The sequence below is a fragment of the Bactrocera latifrons genome, unplaced genomic scaffold, assembly GCF_001853355.1.
Source record: "Bactrocera latifrons isolate USDA-ARS-PBARC rearing strain unplaced genomic scaffold, ASM185335v1 scaffold_57, whole genome shotgun sequence".
Lineage (NCBI taxonomy): Eukaryota > Metazoa > Arthropoda > Insecta > Diptera > Tephritidae > Bactrocera > Bactrocera latifrons.
This window is the reverse complement of record NW_017537234.1, coordinates 1,360,213-1,374,899: the sequence shown is the minus strand read 5'-3', so window position 1 is coordinate 1,374,899 and position 14,687 is coordinate 1,360,213. Positions and strand designations below refer to the sequence as shown.

Genomic DNA, 14,687 nt, shown 5'->3' with positions numbered 1-14,687 from the left:
ACCAAATAACTACCCATAAGTAGTTGGCAATACCAACCAGTTTTCTATTGTTACTTATGTCTGAAAAAAGAAGCAGAAAATGTTGAAATAGCTTTGTAAACAAAACTGCAACATTTCATCCCAAGTTGAAGAAAATAGTAAGCTACTATAACTACATAGCTCAAAATGGATAAAGCCGATTCCACACAGTCATCCAATCCACGACGCAAAATCCTAAGCTTGGCGGTGTCACAAATTTTAATGGAAAAAGGTTTTGACACCGTTGACAAGGAGTGCCTGGAAACGCTTACTGAAATGCTACAAAGCTGTGAGTTTTTTTTTTTACAATTATTTACTATTTCTCAAGAATTAAAGCAATTTATCCATTTTAGTACTTGTGGAAGTGGGGCAATCAGCACGAAGTTTCTGTGAGTTTTCTGGACGCACCATACCTGTAATTGGTGATGTGATTGTAGCACTTGTCAACATGGGCATATCACTACAGGGTATTGAAGCTTTTGCTAAGCGTGATGGTCGTCAGATAATACCAATGCCATCACAAGCTTCGCAACAAAAGCAACTAAATCTACTACAAGCGGGCACAAAATCTTCACATCCACCTCATGTGCCCAACTATTTGCCTGCATTGCCCGACCCGCACGCATATGTGCGAACACCGGTAAATAAGTTCATATATTATACCAAAAATTGGTTACATTTTTGTTTACACGTTTGTAGACGCATAAACAACCAGTGACAGAGTACGAAGCTATACGTGAAAAAGCAGCTAACCAAAAAAGAGATGTTGAAAAGGCTTTAACCAAATTCCTTTCAAAAACATCTGAAACGCACAGTCTTTTCGACAATGAGGACAATATGTTTCCCTGTGAGTAAAACCACTAAAATTTATATGTGCCCAAATTTGATATGAACATCATATATAAACAAATATTGTAGTAATTGCATGCAAACCTGCATTCCCACCTTATCTGGCCGCATTAAATCCCACTGATCAAGTATTTGATTTCGAGGAGTTGGAATATCACTACTTGGTGGCAAATCGTACGGAAGATGTGACATCCAAGGGTAAGCGCATTGCAGAAAAGTTAAATTTATTCAGTCGAAGTTACGCGCTATGTTTGCCTTTTTAGATGACAATGACGACAATGAAAGTGGTAACGAAGATGAGGGTGATAGTGAAATGAAAGCTGAGACAAAAAGCGAAAAAGATGTGAAGCCCGAAAATGACATCAAGCCTAATTCAACCACCAACAAAGCTATTTTAGAAAATCCAAATATAGATAATCCATATCTAAGGGCAGCAACACTACCTAAACGAGCTAAACCAGATCCCACACTGCTTGTCGCCCCTGCCACTGCTTCATCTACAAGTAGTGGTGCGGGTAACTAACCCTTAATATTTATTTATTTAATACTTTGATAAAAGCATATAATTTAGTACAAACAACAAAAACAAATTATTTCCTTTGCGATCTTTTCTTTTCTTCATTTAAAATGACGGCGTCAAATTTTGGTAAACGATGGCGTAGAAATTTCAATCAGCTGTTATTCTACCGGCAGGTGTTGTTTACAGTTACCGGCCACAACGAATTTGCCTACAAAAGAAAAAAATTCATTTATTAAAGAATAGTTAGATATTTAGTGAGAGGTGAAGTTGTTAATTAAATTTTGCACAATATGTTAAATTTTTTGAAACAAAGCCGCAGATTTGTGAATTCGGCAGTATGTACTTATATTAATAATTTTATACGAACACATTGTAAAATGACTGCTTCATTAGGAACCCGTTTGCATTGTTTTGGGCAATGAATCGTGCGATTTGGATTCCGCCGTGTGCGCAGTCACACTTGCCTACCATTATCAGCAACAAAATGTCGTCAGTAGCCACACCACGCGTAATTTTCTGCCAGTCCTTAATATACCACGATGCGATTATGCGCTTAAAACTGAAGTTAATTACGTTTTCCAACAACATGCAATTGGCGACGAGCACTTAACTTTTCGAGATGACCTACAAGAGGACTATTTAACACGCAGTGAGTTTATTTTCGTAGATCACCATGTTAGCCCATTTGCTACGCGTTGCCTGGAAGTTTTTGATCATCGCACGTTTGATGAGAAGGCCCAGCTATCAAACGTTTGTAAATTACATATAGAATTAGTAGGTTCATGTGCAACGTTAATAGCAGAAGAAGTACTTAAGTCTATGTTAACGCCTGAAGCTAAAGCTACAGACAGTGAAACGCTTTTTACATTGTTGCGTAGCACTATAGTGCTAGACACAGTAAATTTCAGTGAGTCTGCAAATCGTGCTACACCAAAAGATTTCGAAATCTGTGGAAAACTTGAAGAACTGTTGAGAAAGCTACCTAACAGCAAGCCTTTAACTGAGCGCACAAAATTATTCGACGCTCTAGTGGCGGCGCGTGCCGATATTAGTAGCTTAACATCAGTGCAGCTTTTACGGAAGGACTTAAAAATACTTTCAAACGGCGATGACAGTGTGAATATTGCTATTCCAGGCTTTCCAATGTTAGTACAGCAATTCATAGAGAAACCAGATGCGGCGAACGCGGTTAAAGCTTTTGCAGAGGAGACAAATTCTGCCATCGTTATTTTAATGGGTATGTTAGTCGAAAATGGCCAAGTGCAACGTGATTTAGGTTTGATAGACTTCAAATGCAATGAACTATGCAAAATAATAGGTGAAAAGCTTGTGCAATCCACTGAGCCCGCGCTTTGTTTACAGCATTATGAAAATTGCAATTTTCTCAACGGCAGTTTCTATAAAATGGGCAACATGAAAGCGACACGTAAGCATGTTTTACCGCTGGTGAAACAACTTTTAGACCAAATGCCAAAATAGTTTGTGAAACGGATTCAAGATTCACAAAATAATTTTCTTTATTACATACTCTAAAAAAATTAATTTAAAATAATAAACAACCAATTCTTCAGATCTGTTTGGCACCGGCACCTTCATCAACGTTATCTTCACCCATGGCATCATCTCCACAGTCCAAAGCTAGATCTTCCAACATTTCTGCCAGCGTAATATGTGGCACGCTATCGTTCGCGGCTTGCTTATCATTACTATCAACAGGCAGCGTTTTTTTAGCATCACGATAGATGTTAATCTGTTTACGATAATCTACGTCCTCTTCCAAATCTTCAAGGAATTCATGGAAGTCATGTTTGCTGCGTTCATCTGTTGCCTCATCGGCTAAATGACGTAACTTCCAGTTACGATTGTTCGAACGTGTTTGACGATCAGCGTAGCACTTACGCACCAGCAACACATCAGGAATTTGATCTGCAGACAAATTCTCGAATTCAGTGTTGTTTATATTCGCTTCACCCAAATTGTAGCCCATTACAGAATCGCCTACCTTCAGCAAATGACCAAGATGTGAACGTGTGTGTATCGTATTTTCGTTTATGCCCAACTCAGAGGAACGCACCACCCAAATATCGCATAAAACGTGGCGAAACGATACGTGTCCTGTGCCGGGTATATGCTTACGATCCTTATCCATGATGGGTTCGATATCCATAACGACATATTCGACCAATTGTTTCGGATCACACAGCGCTTCAAAAGGATTGCGAAAGAACATCTGTCCCGGCAACTCTGATATTTGCGCAGTCATTGGATCAATTAGATGTATACCGGTAGCAACTTTATACACCAAGCAAACTGGCGAAAGATTACCCAGCTGTTGACGCAACTTCTTTGACAGACAAACTGCACTATCCTTCGATAAGGGCGCTATTTCCACAGACCATGTGTATTTATAATTGAAATTGTTGCTATGTATGTCATGCGAAATCAAACGTTTGGACGTGGTCACCTTAACTGGCACCATATATTGCAAAAAGTCAACCATCTTCTTTGCATGATTGAAGTTCGCATAATAGAAATCCAAACCACCATGCAATGGCTTAATGCCCAACGTATTTTCGTGTGCCTTATGTTTCAAAATCAGCTGCTCCAAATAGTAAAACGTCTTTTTGTTTTCAGCGCGTTGTCGCACCTGCACCAAGCAATGCCAGAAATCTTTCGCCTCGGTACGATGACAATCATCACACATTTGATTCTGCACAGTGAATTCCACGATGAAAACTTGTTGCAGCACGGTTCCTCCATTAATTTCGCCATGTACTGTCAGTTTGACTTTTATGCGTTTGGAATGTGGCTCTGTCCAGACGAAACCTGCATCCACTAACTTGACAGCTTTTAAACCTTTCAGCTTTTTCAAACACAAAGCCAACAGTTCGCGCGACTCCAATGCTGCGGTTACCCACTCGCCGGGCGGCTGTAAATAGCGTTCACAGTTACGACAGAAATGTAATACTGCCTGTTTCGGTATGTTCTCCGTGATATCTATGTGATTGCGTAGACATGTTACACACATATTGGAAGGATTTGGTTCGATGGGCACACCACATTCGCAACACAAGATCATGGTAGTTTTTGTAGGCTGTGACGACGGTTCCATATACTCCATGTTGTGATTTGTATTTATATTTTAAGAAACGAAAACAAATGTAAGTAGTTAAAACTAGGCGACGCTGTTACTTTAAAATAATTTTATACGAGTTTTTTATGCGCAGTTTGCTAAAAACTTTTGTTTTGAAACACGTGCAGAACTGAAATGCACTCAGCTGGCAGTCAACATAAATGAAATTGACATACATGAAGCGTTGCCAACTAACATAGCAGAAGTGAATTGCTGATTATTGTGAAATTTATGATGCACAATAGATATCATCTTATGTTAAACATACAAATTCAATTGGAAAGTAGCAAGCATATATAGAAATATAAAATTTATTGGTTTGTTTATTCAAATTAGTTTTTTAATATAGCATGCAAACAATTTCCAATGGCAATATTCCGTATTGCGCCAAGCGCCTTTGTATTGTCAGGTCGTTGTAGAATTGCCAATTTTTTATATTGAATAAGCTGGCAACTCTATACCCCAGATATAAGAGGTTGGCAACGCATGTCTCACATAATCTAAAATGTGTAAGTATGGCAACGCCGTGCCGGGCGCAAACACTTTCTGCACGTTTATGGGCGCCTAGTACATCGACGACCTGCTGAAAAGGAATTTTCGATTCTGATTTCGACCATTATACGGCGTACGCACGTACAATTTTTCTGAATCGCATGCAGTTGTGCGCAACTCTGACTGCGAATTAACAGTTGGAACAACTTAAATAAAAATGCGTTATTTTTCTTAATAATATATTTGATTTTATAACAATTTCATAATTTTTGATTTTAGTGTAACAATTTCTTTTGCTTGGCAAATAAATATGCATGAATTTTAAATTATTATACAAATTATATTAAAAAGCGCCAACACTGTACATGATAAAGAGATTAAATCAAACTTTGAGCTTAATATTTTGCACATAAATTGAAAATTTTCGAAAATAAAAAGAAATGTATATGTGGAAGCATTACTGTAGTTGGCTTAAATATTGTGCGTTCACGCCTTCAACAATTATTCTATCAATTCATAGCATATATGTGTGTATAGCTCAAAAACTCAATAGTTGTTTGAAAATAAATTAGCTGGAGGCCCTAAAAAAGTTTGCTATTTGTAACAATATATACGGTTTATGCTTACGTTGGCTCTACTGTGATGGCGAGAACTCAGTAGGAGCTAAAATGCGTGTATGCATATCTTTTATAAGTGGCACGGTATAGGCGACACACTCGTCCCAACCGGGAGAGCGCCAGGCAGCTTCACGTGTCTCCTTGCGGTCCAATAAGGACTTATAGCCTGTTTGTGGAATAATATCTATATATTTTACATTTTTATATTAAAATAATACAGTATACATACACCAAATATGGTGCACATTGTAAAGCCGGCCTACTTGTGAGAAGAAACCAGCAAAAGCTTCGTTGTTATGTTTACGGAAGTTAATGGCTCGCGCCCAATTGTTGCCCCATTCGATCATTGTGCCAGGTTTTAAACGATATGAGCTAGAAAGAGTGCCAAAAATTTGAATTTCAAATTATTTATTCTTTTATTAACTTACCGCATTTCGTAGATATGTTTGCCTGGACGAAATTCAATTTTAGGCCAATAACTAAATGCCAGTAGATATTGTAAATGACGTGAACGTAAGTACTTTATGCGCTCATTCATTAAACTCACGTACTCCTGCAAATGTGTAAAGAGTTTAGTATTGCTCACATAAAATATTTATATTTAGCTAAAATAACCTCATCGTGCCACAAATCTTCCTTGGCGATATCGATCTTCTCAAAGCCGCCAGTGTATTTCCATAAATGCAAACATTGATCCATATCACCAACATGTACGGTCCATGATGCGACTAAATTGCACGACAAATTCGCTTTCTTATCATTTACCAGTTGTACTGAAGTTTTGCTAAATTGTTTATAAATAAACAGTCATTCAAGTTTATATAAATAAATATATGTATATGTAAGCAGCCCACGTCATTAAATTAAGTGATTGCACAAATAGTACTCACTAATTTTTCAAATAATCATCCATATAACCGGGACGTACATTGTGCGTATGCAAGGCATAAATGATTTCCTTATCACTAAGCATTCGACTGTGCGATTCTTTAGTTGGCTCAATTTTGCGCACCAACAACTTGGAAAACCATGAGTCGGCTTCGTTGAGTGGTGCTGAGGTAGTTATGGCGCTATATAATGACAAGAATTAGTACATTTTATTTATCTTCTATATCAATAAATTGTTAAGGTATCAATAAATAACTTATTTCACTGAGTTCACTTACCGTACTGTTGTGTTGTTGACAACATTCGATAAATTCTTTAATTTAATCATTTTGTTATTTGTTTGTTAAATTCTGCAATAAAAAAAATGTTATCTATAAATAAATTAATAAAACTAAGTCTTTGAAAGTATAAACGACAAATTAAAGTGAAAATATAATCAATTGCACTGCCGGTCTTGTTTGAATTATACATTTTCTAATTTGCACCTCGATTCTCATAATCAGCGGCATAACAAATAAAATCGAAAAACCAAAAAAGATTATATAGGTGTATGTATATAGCAAATATGTGTACGTAATTTCAGCACGTATGGCATCAAAAATTATCTGAGAAGCTAAAAAGAACAAAAAAAACAGCGCTATATATGCTTACGTACGTATGTACATAGATATGTATGTACTATAATACTGCTGATTTCTGACGATATTTGTTCAGGAGGTGTAGTGCTCTTGTTGTACATCTCCATTAGTCTATTTTTGTCCGTGCATAATATAGAAATTGTTTTAACAAATATGCACACACATACATGCATATGTATGTTCATAAGTCAGAAACTATTGAAGGGTTTCGCCGATTTAAGCAAAATTGTATTTGTTGTTTTGTATTAATTCCATATTGGAAAAATTTTAGGCTTATCAGTAATCATGCAATCCATTGCCACTCGAAAGGATACAACCAATACGCCGCAATTTCTCCAGAAAACAAAAAAAAAATTTTTTGCTTTACCATACTCTTATGTAGTACTGGCCATCTGTATATATGTATGTGCCGCAAATAAATTGTTTGGTATTCTTTGTATTAATTTCAATTACCTTTCGCCCTATTTAATGCCGTATATGCAGGAAAAGTCGTTGTGCGGTTACAGCACCGAACTGTGGCAATAGCGTCGATAGAGCTTAGAATTCACAGCAGTAGTAACTATAAAATTGTTTAAACTCAAAGCAAAGTACAAATAAACGACTAACTGAAAAAATTACGAAAATTAAACGACTGCATAAACTTCTACTATGAGCGCTCCACTTTTTCTGCTGCTGCTATAAAATTCACCCTCGCTTTTAATTCTTTCTCCACACTTGCTCCACCATTGACAACTGAGATAATTGATGGCAGTTGTTTGGCGTTGCCAACCATATATTCGTGCCTTTCTATCAACTGTGACAGTTGAACATGTATGAGGGAACACAATGTTGGTGCTGCCAGCTACTGAGGACTACAGAACCATCTTTGGTGATTTTGGTAATGAAAAAATTAACTCTTGTAGATTTTACAACTATTATACAAAGTCATCATATCATCTACAACAATGAATTTTAAAAGAACGCTTACCTATTTTGGCTTTTCTCTTTAGGGCTTAAGTAATATACAAAATAGAGCTGTTCGATTAACCGATTAGTGTAATATTCGAATAATATTCGACTTGCGGTATCCGCATAGTCGTAAGTTGTCAACTATTCTCAACTAGACGGTTCACCGTACGTTGTCTACTATTAGAATACGAAGCGTTCATTCTTTTTTTTTTAATGTAACAAAAAATGTTTCTACATTTATATATATAAGTTTATAGAAACTTTGCAGTACTATTAACATTTTACATCTCTCAAACAATTTTCATTTAATCAGTTATTTGCAGCAGAGCAACTATTCGAATAGTATTAACCGACTATTTTATCTGTTTTCAGGTTGTTCGAAAAATGTTAAGAGCCCGAATAGAAACCTTTACAAACCAACTTTTTATTCTTGCATTTCAATTCAGTTTTATTCATCAGCAACGGCACATGAAGTATAAATATGTATATGTACATACATATGTACATATGTCTATATAAATGTTTCTATTAGGATTTTGTGATATACATAAGTATTTACAGTTAAATTAATTAGACATAAAATTATAAATATAAGAAAACAAAAACAATGTTCACCAACTCAGCTTTACAAACTTTTTAACGACTCTTCCATATTTTATTGAATGTATGTACATAAATGTTTATTGATATGTACCTACATATTTTACTTCACATATTTTTATATTTAAGATACGTATATTTGTTAATTAATTAATTTTTAATAATCACGATACCTTAAACTTAAATATAATTGCATTACTTTCATGTCTTTCTAAAGGATCACTATAATTAATCAGTTCCTAGACTGTTTTTACAGTAAGTAAGTCTTTTCTTGGCGCATTACTATAAAAAATAGGAATTTAAATGATATCAAAATATTTTACGTAAGTAACTTTTTTAAAGTACTTATTTCACATTTGGTCGCTATTTGCTTATACGTGGTATGGTATCATCCACAGCGTTTGTTCGCCTTCCAATGCATTAACGGGTAGTTTAATACTTTTAAACTTTGTAATATGGTTCTTTAGCTGCTTAAAATTATTACGAAACCACATAGTCACATTAAAGTGAAGCTAATCTCATAATTAACTTTATATAAGTACGTATACATGAGTATATGTATGTATTTACAACGCTCAAGCGTACCTGATTTTGTGACTCGCCGGACATGGTTTAATATACTTTCGTTTTACACTAAGCTTGCGGTACTTTGTCATATCGGTTGGTGTCACCAGGACACGCGGCGCTATATTGTACAGCAATTTGAATTTAGATATATTGATGCTTGTCTCCACGGTATTGGCAGCAGCGATTTTGATGAATACTTTATTCAAATCCACTGGTTCGGGTGTCTGCCCATAGTAGCTAAACGGTTGCAATTCTGTTTGCGTCGTTTCATTGTCACTCACACTTAGCGGATCGTTATCAATGCTGTCAATGGCAGCTGTGGGGATAAACATGGGAACTGGTGGTGGCAGTAAATCCAAGTTATGTTGCAACTTGCGCTTTTTGCCATTAAATAGACACACTGCAGTAACATCATTCGCAGACGCATTCATTGTAAAACGTGTAATTGCGGTCTCATCTCTACCCAATGCAATTGTGCTGCGACGTTTCATAATTTTTTGCGCTTTGAAGACAGTTTGTAAGTCCTTGACATTGTTGCCCGCCAGCTGTAAAGCGGCCGCCGTCGAGGCAGATGCGCTTTGTGGTGTCACTGCTGAAGATATTTTTGCTTCACTGCATTTCTTTGCAACCAGCCGTCCTAGAGATAGGCGCGGTATAGGCGGTTGTTGTGAAGTTTTTTGTATTTCTTCATATAATTGCTTTATATGTTTGTTGCCGTACTCCTTCAGACAGTTCGTTAAACGTAGATTGTACAAATCCATAGTTAGACCATTTGGGAATATTAACAGCATCTGTTGCAAGAATTTACTAATTTCCATAATGGTATAGATTGTGCAGAATTTTTTGATTTCCTCGCGATGATCCGAGTAGCAATGTTGCATGTAACCATTAAATGTTGTTTGTGGTTGTGTGCAAAAACAACAACGCTTGAAGCCGCTATAATGATCGATCATGTGACGTAATACAGCCATTTCGTGTTGTGATGAATACGGACAAAACGCACACGCATAGATCAGCTTGTTAACGATCTTTTGTGATTTCATATCACACTCATTGGCGCGCTCCAAAACATGTTCCTCGAAGGCACTTTGATCCGCCAGCAGTTCCATGCAACTGAGACATTGTACATAACTTAAAGGTGTACCGATAGTTTTAAGTTTTTCTAGTTGTGCAACCGACATGGTTTTCAGGTCGAACGGTTTGTGACGTAAACGCGCAGTATGCTGTGCTAAATGCGGCAATGTTTGCCCACGATACGGACAATGGCCACAAGTTAAACCAGCGGCAGTGGCATGTGGATCTGCGGCTAAATATTTGGTTGCCTTGTGCATCTCCTTCATATGTTCCATTAACTGAAGACTATTGCCCACAAACGAAAGGCAATGCGCGCATTTAAGTTGTGTGCTAATGCGAAAGCGCATTGGTTTCTTTGCATCGTATTTCGTACAGACCGTCGCTTGCCAATGTGCCTCAAAGAGTTCTCTGGGGCTTGCGCATTGCGCAAAACAATAGTAACACACTAGTCCAAATTGATTTAAATTTATATTCTGAAAATTTTGAAGTAAGTTTCAAATTAATATACACATTATATAAACTTGTGAAAAACAACAGCAATAATCTGCTTTACGTCGACGGCATTTTTGTAAATGTTACACAGAAATAGAATTGGCATGCATTACGTGAAAATGTCAAGTTTATAGCTGTGTTCCGGTGGTGCAATGTGCACTGAATGAAATCATAAAAAAAACTCCGCTAAAAAGCAATTGATACTGCTGATTTGCAATCAAAACGAATACCAGAAATACTGAAACTAGTATTTCTAGCCCGTCATACTAAAAATGTGTCAACCTTATAAGCATGCACATTTTTTTGCGCCTTTGAACCATGTACTACCGGAACGCAGCTGATAAATAAAAAGTTATTTCTGTTGTTAGCTTAGAGTGGATTTGACATCTAAAAGCATTAGTTTATGTATTTAAATCTGCGTTTCAATTCAATAAATCACTAAATCTATTTAAATTTGCATCCCTGAGCAAAAGTACTAATAAATTTCCAGCAGTGCAAAGCCTAATTGCAATCCTCATAAACATTTTCACTTCAAATATGTGAAAGTATTTGGCAAATATAACAGAGAAAACTCCACATACATATGTAAATGTAAACATGAATAGTGAACCAAAACAAACTTGTAGAGGGAGATGTTTTGACTTTGAAGTGACTTATCTCTCGACTATTAAAACTTTTACAGTCGTATCCCAAAGTGAGAAAAAACTCGTTTTGCACCAAATTTTGTGTAAGTTCAAGAGATATAATTACCCAGATTTCTTGAGGAGCAGTCTTAACATAATTTTTTATATTAACTTTGCGCTTTTGTAACCTTGCCTTCATTACAAGTGTTTAATGAAATTGAAGGCTTGTCTTTGGAAAGGATGTGGCAGCTTTTTTTCACGTTGACTCGATTCGCTATCTTGAACAAAGCAGTTACCACCATTTAAATAGAGTGTAGCTGCTGACGGCAATAAATTATGTTTTAATTTTTAATTTTCAGCGCCCTATTTTGGGGCGCTCCTTGATATTTCGAGGAACTTTACTTTTAGGCTGGGATGTGCAAATTTTTTGGGCTTTCCACTACCAACAAGTTTCCAAACTTCACCAGTCTTTTTGAATTTAGCAATAATTTAATCAAAAATAGTATGTGATTTTTTTACTAATCGCCTATTTCATGAATTGTTGTTATTGTAGCGGCAAAAAACATTGCTGCAGTAATTTGGAGGAATGCCGCCCGTTTGAAAGTCTTTGGCCGTAATCCCTTTCATTATCTAAGCAATATTTATTACCGAAGCTTATAAATCTAGAGATGTTGGTTTCTTCACCATTTTTTTCATCAAAAACTACAACCGCACATAATAATTCACTTCCCAAAAAGTACAGACGAAGTAACGGTACCTATAGTACTAGATAATTGCATTTAAAGTGTTGCCACAGTAAGTTAACAAGCTTTTTTCTGTCGCTCAAAGATTAGAACATTTTTTTTAAATACGAAAAATACAAAAGATTACTCTTGGATGCAGTTTAAAAGCTAAAATAGTTTAAGATAAAATCACTTCAAAGTCAACAACTCAAGTTTTTCTTTCGTTCGCTTTATGTTTGTATACAATTATTACGCATAGAGTATAGATATCCGTAAATACAATCAAATATTATTGAATAGAAGTATACTCGTATAAGCTACCCGATTTTCGAACTATTTGAGAAAAGATTGATGTGTTACTACGTAATTATACATATGTATAGTATGTACTATGGCAATTTTTTAAATATTAAACTATTAATTTATGGAATAAATGGCAACATTGTATTGTCGCCCTACTTACTTTATGTGGCATTGGCGGTGATTAGCCCAAATTTATGAAATAAATCCATTTATACGAATTTAGCTAGATATACATTTATACTATTACGTTGCTGTACAAAAGCACGTTTTAAAATGTTAGTCAACTTTCATTTATATGTACGAAATTTTATTAGCGAAACATTCAAATTAATACACCAATTTGTATTTACTAAGCTTTATTATTTAAAAAATATTATAAAATAAATTAATTAATATTCTTAAACCTTATTTTATTTGAGTTAATATCTATTGAAAGTTATGTTTTCTTGTACACTAAAATACTTTTTATAGTAAATATTGCATCAGTTCCAATTTCAAGTTATCCTACTTTAAAAACTAAAAGCATATATGACTATTTGCTTAACGAGAAAACTTAAAAACCTACCTCATCGCCATCATCGTTTTCCACTATCTCGTCAATATCATCCAAGCGTAAACGCTTTCTATAACGTTCTGACTCTTCTTCATCCTCCATTAATATGCCACGAATGTGACGTACGCGTGTGGGATCGTCCCGTTGCCAGAGCGGGCGTGTATCAATCGTATTTACATTATTACTATCCTCTTCCTTCCCCTCCAATTTTTCAAAGACATAGCGCGCTTCACGCTTCTTACCCGGGTGTTTCTCATCGACATGTGACATAACTTGTACTAGTTGGGTTGCATTGAATACGCAATGCATACATTGATATTGATTTTTACACGAATGTTGTGATGATGTATGCGCCATAATTTGTTGTTGTGTCATTGCTTTGTGACCACATAAATTGCATGCCCACTTTTGTTTACATTTGGATTTCAGTGTATCGCTTTCAGCGACTGGTTGCGCTATCGATGTAGGTGTTGGTATGTTATCGATAATCTTGGCTACTTGATTTTTAGCGATGTAATGAAGCACGTAAGTAAACAAAATAATAACAATGGGGAAATTAGTATAAATTATGAGACGTTGTAAGTGTTTTTATATGTATCTAAGTAGAAAACAGTTTTAGTAAAATTTTCTTATAGTCACATATGAAAAAAAATAGATAAATATTAAATTTTTTAGTATAGTTCTACAGTTTTTTTATTATATACATACGTACATATATAGTATATATATGCATATTGAGTCTAATATGCAATAATTTTTAAATTGACTAGTTTTGATTCTTCTTTTTTAAAGCTTTTTCTTTTATATTATTTCTTGCTTACCTATTTCAATTAATTGGCACTTATTAATATTAAGTTTAATATCACATAAGAAAAAGCTAACATTTAATCCGTATGAAATTGTTCCATTTACATACATATGCGGGGTTGTAGAAATTTTCAACAAATTGCTGTAGATATTTTTACACTTTGACTCATCTAGATACTCATTTCAGTTGTAGATGTTGTTTAAAACATAAAATAATAAATATTAAATTTAAATCGGACAAAGAATCGAATTTTGGCAGGCGAAGCATAAAAACTTAGGGTAAAATTTAACTTGTGTTTTTTAAACGCTACCATTTCATCACTTTGTATTTTTATTTTTATCATATGGTATGGATATCTTCAGCAGCAGAGGGTTTGCGTGTAACTCGAAAAATATTTCTTTTTGCTTAAAAAATTTCATAGTGAAATCTACATACATATGTAAATCAAATTTTAAAATAAATAATATAATAGTATTTTTTATTTAATGCCCAAAAATCGATTTTTTCAGGCTCCCACACTAGGTTTGTCCCTTAGTTATTTCTGATTCTTTATTTTTTTTAAATTATACTTAATTGTTTATAATTTATCATTTACTAAATAAAATTTTATTGAAATCAAGTTAAACAATTAAATTTTAACTTATATACATATGTACATACATATATTTTTAATTCCATTCACTTTCGAACGCTGCACTTAATTGTAATTATTTTTTCCCTCTTATTTCAATAATCTTTTTTCATTTATTCCAATTAACATTATCAACTTCACTGAACTTACTTAGTGTACTGTTATAATTATTAAATATTTTCTTGTAAGTTTTGTTCATTTATTATATATT

The 14,687-nt window shown here is 34.8% G+C and overlaps 5 protein-coding genes across 9 annotated transcripts in view; 2 read left to right on the top strand and 3 right to left on the bottom strand.

Annotated features, from left to right (window-relative positions):
* Positions 1–30: 30 nt before the first annotated feature.
* On the top strand, positions 31–1,638 carry LOC108974617 (transcription initiation factor TFIID subunit 8). Of its 2 annotated transcripts, XM_018942552.1 has the most exons (6): positions 31–307; positions 372–658; positions 718–865; positions 937–1,065; positions 1,131–1,382; positions 1,530–1,638. In XM_018942552.1, the coding sequence occupies exons 1-6, from the start codon at positions 166–168 to the stop codon at positions 1,628–1,630; spliced, it is 1,059 nt and encodes a 352-aa protein (XP_018798097.1). In that variant the 5' UTR covers positions 31–165; the 3' UTR covers positions 1,631–1,638. The 2 variants fall into 2 exon arrangements, with proteins under 2 accessions (XP_018798097.1, XP_018798098.1); XM_018942553.1 differs by lacking the exon at positions 1,530–1,638 and having other exon boundaries at positions 33–307; positions 1,131–1,447.
* Positions 1,632–2,950, top strand: LOC108974616 (protein prune homolog). Its single transcript, XM_018942551.1, has 2 exons — positions 1,632–1,722; positions 1,781–2,950. Exons 1-2 carry the CDS (start codon positions 1,678–1,680, stop codon positions 2,864–2,866), a joined length of 1,131 nt encoding a protein of 376 aa, XP_018798096.1. The 5' UTR covers positions 1,632–1,677; the 3' UTR covers positions 2,867–2,950.
* LOC108974615 (60S ribosomal export protein NMD3) lies at positions 2,950–4,672 on the bottom strand. The gene has a single exon (XM_018942550.1). It carries the CDS (start codon positions 4,506–4,508, stop codon positions 2,955–2,957), a length of 1,554 nt encoding a protein of 517 aa, XP_018798095.1. The 5' UTR covers positions 4,509–4,672; the 3' UTR covers positions 2,950–2,954.
* An 896-nt stretch (positions 4,673–5,568) lies between these two features.
* Positions 5,569–7,892, bottom strand: LOC108974618 (protein NipSnap). Its single transcript, XM_018942554.1, has 7 exons — positions 7,609–7,892; positions 6,796–6,867; positions 6,520–6,699; positions 6,245–6,413; positions 6,058–6,182; positions 5,859–6,001; positions 5,569–5,795 (listed from the first exon to the last, which is right to left on the bottom strand). Exons 2-7 carry the CDS (start codon positions 6,843–6,845, stop codon positions 5,647–5,649), a joined length of 816 nt encoding a protein of 271 aa, XP_018798099.1. The 5' UTR covers positions 6,846–6,867; positions 7,609–7,892; the 3' UTR covers positions 5,569–5,646.
* A 928-nt stretch (positions 7,893–8,820) lies between these two features.
* Positions 8,821–14,687, bottom strand: part of LOC108974614 — an 18,220-nt gene continuing 12,353 nt past the window's right edge. For 2 of the 4 annotated variants that reach the window (XM_018942544.1, XM_018942546.1), the window contains exons 5-6: positions 13,050–13,534; positions 8,821–10,817 (exon numbers count right to left, since the gene is read on the bottom strand). In XM_018942544.1, the coding sequence (XP_018798089.1) occupies positions 9,279–10,817; positions 13,050–13,534 (2,024 nt within the window). In that variant the 3' untranslated portion in view covers positions 8,821–9,278. Of the gene's footprint in view, positions 10,818–12,887; positions 13,001–13,049; positions 13,535–14,687 lie in introns of those variants that run through there. The other 2 variants (XM_018942545.1, XM_018942547.1) reach the window with 2 other exon arrangements.

Coding starts and splice junctions, on each gene's coding strand:
- LOC108974615 (XM_018942550.1), bottom strand. CDS start 4,508: ATGGAGTATATGGAACCGTCGTCACAGCCTACAAAAACTACCATGATC.
- LOC108974616 (XM_018942551.1), top strand. CDS start 1,678: ATGTTAAATTTTTTGAAACAAAGCCGCAGATTTGTGAATTCGGCA. Junction 1,723..1,780: donor GCAGATTTGTGAATTCGGCA/GTATGTACTTAT, acceptor CTGCTTCATTAG/GAACCCGTTTGCATTGTTTT.
- LOC108974618 (XM_018942554.1), bottom strand. CDS start 6,845: ATGATTAAATTAAAGAATTTATCGAATGTTGTCAACAACACAACAGTA. Junction 6,700..6,795: donor GTCAACAACACAACAGTACG/GTAAGTGAACTC, acceptor GTCATTATATAG/CGCCATAACTACCTCAGCAC. Junction 6,414..6,519: donor GATGATTATTTGAAAAATTA/GTGAGTACTATT, acceptor TAAACAATTTAG/CAAAACTTCAGTACAACTGG.
- LOC108974617 (XM_018942552.1), top strand. CDS start 166: ATGGATAAAGCCGATTCCACACAGTCATCCAATCCACGACGCAAAATC. Junction 1,066..1,130: donor GGAAGATGTGACATCCAAGG/GTAAGCGCATTG, acceptor TTGCCTTTTTAG/ATGACAATGACGACAATGAA. Junction 1,383..1,529: donor ATCTACAAGTAGTGGTGCGG/GTAACTAACCCT, acceptor ACGATGGCGTAG/AAATTTCAATCAGCTGTTAT.